The sequence below is a fragment of the Pistacia vera genome, unplaced genomic scaffold (genome assembly GCF_008641045.1).
Source record: "Pistacia vera cultivar Batoury unplaced genomic scaffold, PisVer_v2 Contig1725, whole genome shotgun sequence".
NCBI lineage: Eukaryota > Viridiplantae > Streptophyta > Magnoliopsida > Sapindales > Anacardiaceae > Pistacia > Pistacia vera.
The window spans coordinates 1-2,023 of record NW_022195818.1 but is presented as its reverse complement, the minus strand read 5'-3'; the positions used below and the strand labels follow the sequence as shown (position 1 = coordinate 2,023).

At 34.3% G+C, this 2,023-nt stretch overlaps 1 protein-coding gene across 1 annotated transcript; it reads right to left on the bottom strand.

The window, feature by feature from the left end:
* Positions 1-1,590: 1,590 nt before the first annotated feature.
* LOC116125848 (LEAF RUST 10 DISEASE-RESISTANCE LOCUS RECEPTOR-LIKE PROTEIN KINASE-like 2.1) lies at positions 1,591-1,936 on the bottom strand (the record flags this gene model as incomplete). The annotated part of the gene is made up of 1 exon (XM_031411557.1): positions 1,591-1,936. A coding segment is annotated over exon 1 (346 nt), but the record flags the coding sequence as incomplete, so codon positions are not given.
* Positions 1,937-2,023: the final 87 nt, after the last annotated feature.

Genomic DNA, 2,023 nt, shown 5'->3' with positions numbered 1-2,023 from the left:
TTATTGAGATTATTATTCTAAAAATTAATCTGAATTGAATAAGATTTTTTCAATCGAAAATGAAAAGAAGGGAGAACTTGTTTTCTATTATCTTTTTCTATTCAACTTAAAGCATTTTTCCAAAGCTATTCAACTAAAAACTTACCTTTCACTCCTTCTAATATGAAAATTAACTGACCTAAGACCATCAACACCAGCTAGCAACCACTGTCGACTGTGATCGCTATCGTCGACGGTGATCGCCAGCACCGGTACAACGCACGGTCAGCCTAAGCTGGCCGATCGTGCGCCGATCTGGCCATTTTTGACCAGATCTACCACGGATCTGCTCAAAAACGACCAAATATACGGCTAGAGATTTGGCCGTTAACTGTCAGATTTTGGCCAGATTTGGCCGTTGACGACAACTAGAGATCTGGCCGTAGATCTAGCTATTTCTGGCCAAATCCACAGTGGATCTAGTCATAAAAGGCCAGATCAGCGCACGACCTGCTAGATCCAACTAGTCGTGCAACCGGCGGTCACTTAAGTGGGTGGGGGCGTTTTTGTTAATTTTTAAACTCTTATTATGAGGTCTGTTTAGCTAAATTAACAAATGTAGAGGGTTAGAAAGTAATCTAAATATTTTCAGAAAATGTTTTCCAAAAATGTCAACTTTTCAGCCTTTTATCCAACTCTGATATAATTTTCAAATATTATACTAAACACATTCTTATAATCTTATCATATTCGATTTAATTCAACTCATCTTAAAATAGTTTTTTAGAATATCGTTTTTCAAATAATCTACTAAATAGACCCTAATATTTTCATATTTCTAAATTGTAGACTTCATGAGTATAACATGTGAGAGGTAACTCACTGGCATCACCATCAATGGAAGTGGTTATTTTAATATGATTGCTCTTTGTTAATTAAGGTGTGCTCAAACTGACTCGAACACTTTGTTATATATATAATGTCCACCAATCGGATTTAAATATAATTTATATGAAAGTAGATCATAATTAAGCTCATGTTTGTTTCACTATTTTGAATCATTTTTTTATTATCCTATTTAGATTAAAAAACAAAATATGTGTTTTTTTACTTATTGGGATCATTATTCTGAAAATTAATCCGAATCAAATAAAATTTAAAATGAAAAGACAGAAGACTTGTTTTTTATTATCATATTCTATTCAACTTAAAACATTTTTCCAACCCTATTCAACTAAAAACAATTACCTTTCACTCCTTCTTATTTGAAAATTAACCCACCCAAGATCGCCACCGCCTGCCAGCAACCATTGCCAGCAACCATTGCCAACCGCGATGATGCACGACCGATATACGGCCAGATATGGCCGTTGATAACAACCAGATATCTAACCGTTTCCGGCCAAATCCACGGTGGATTCTACTCTAATATAATTTTAAGATATTATACTAAACATATTCTCAGAATCTTATCCTATTCAATTTAATTCAACTCAACTCAACTTAAAATAGTTTTTCAGAATATCATTTTTCAAATAATCTACCAAATAAAATATTTTCAAATTTATGAATTGTAAACTTCATGACTATAATATGTGAGAGGTAACTCACTGGGATCACCATCAGTGGAAGTGGTCATTTCAATCTGATCACTCTCTATAGAAGGAGATAAAAAGAAAGGTTTTGGAGGCATTGGAATTGTTTCCGTATTTCCTGAAAACATTTCCAATACTTTTGTCATTGAAGGACGGTCTCTAGGATTTATCTGAATGCACCACAATCCCACCATAGTCATCTTCCTTGCTATGCCAGTTTCTTCTTCTACCAGGGAAATTTCTGAATCATGCTTCAGGTTATTATAATCCTCAAGGAGATTGTTATAAATCCTGTCAGGAAAGTATGATTCAGAACTGGAAGTATTTGTTGTCGGCTCGAGATGTTTTCTTCCACCAACCATCTCTAATAGTAACATTCCATAACTGTAAACATCGGATTTATGAGATGTATTTCCAAGACTTCTTAGGAAAATTTCAGGAGCAATGTA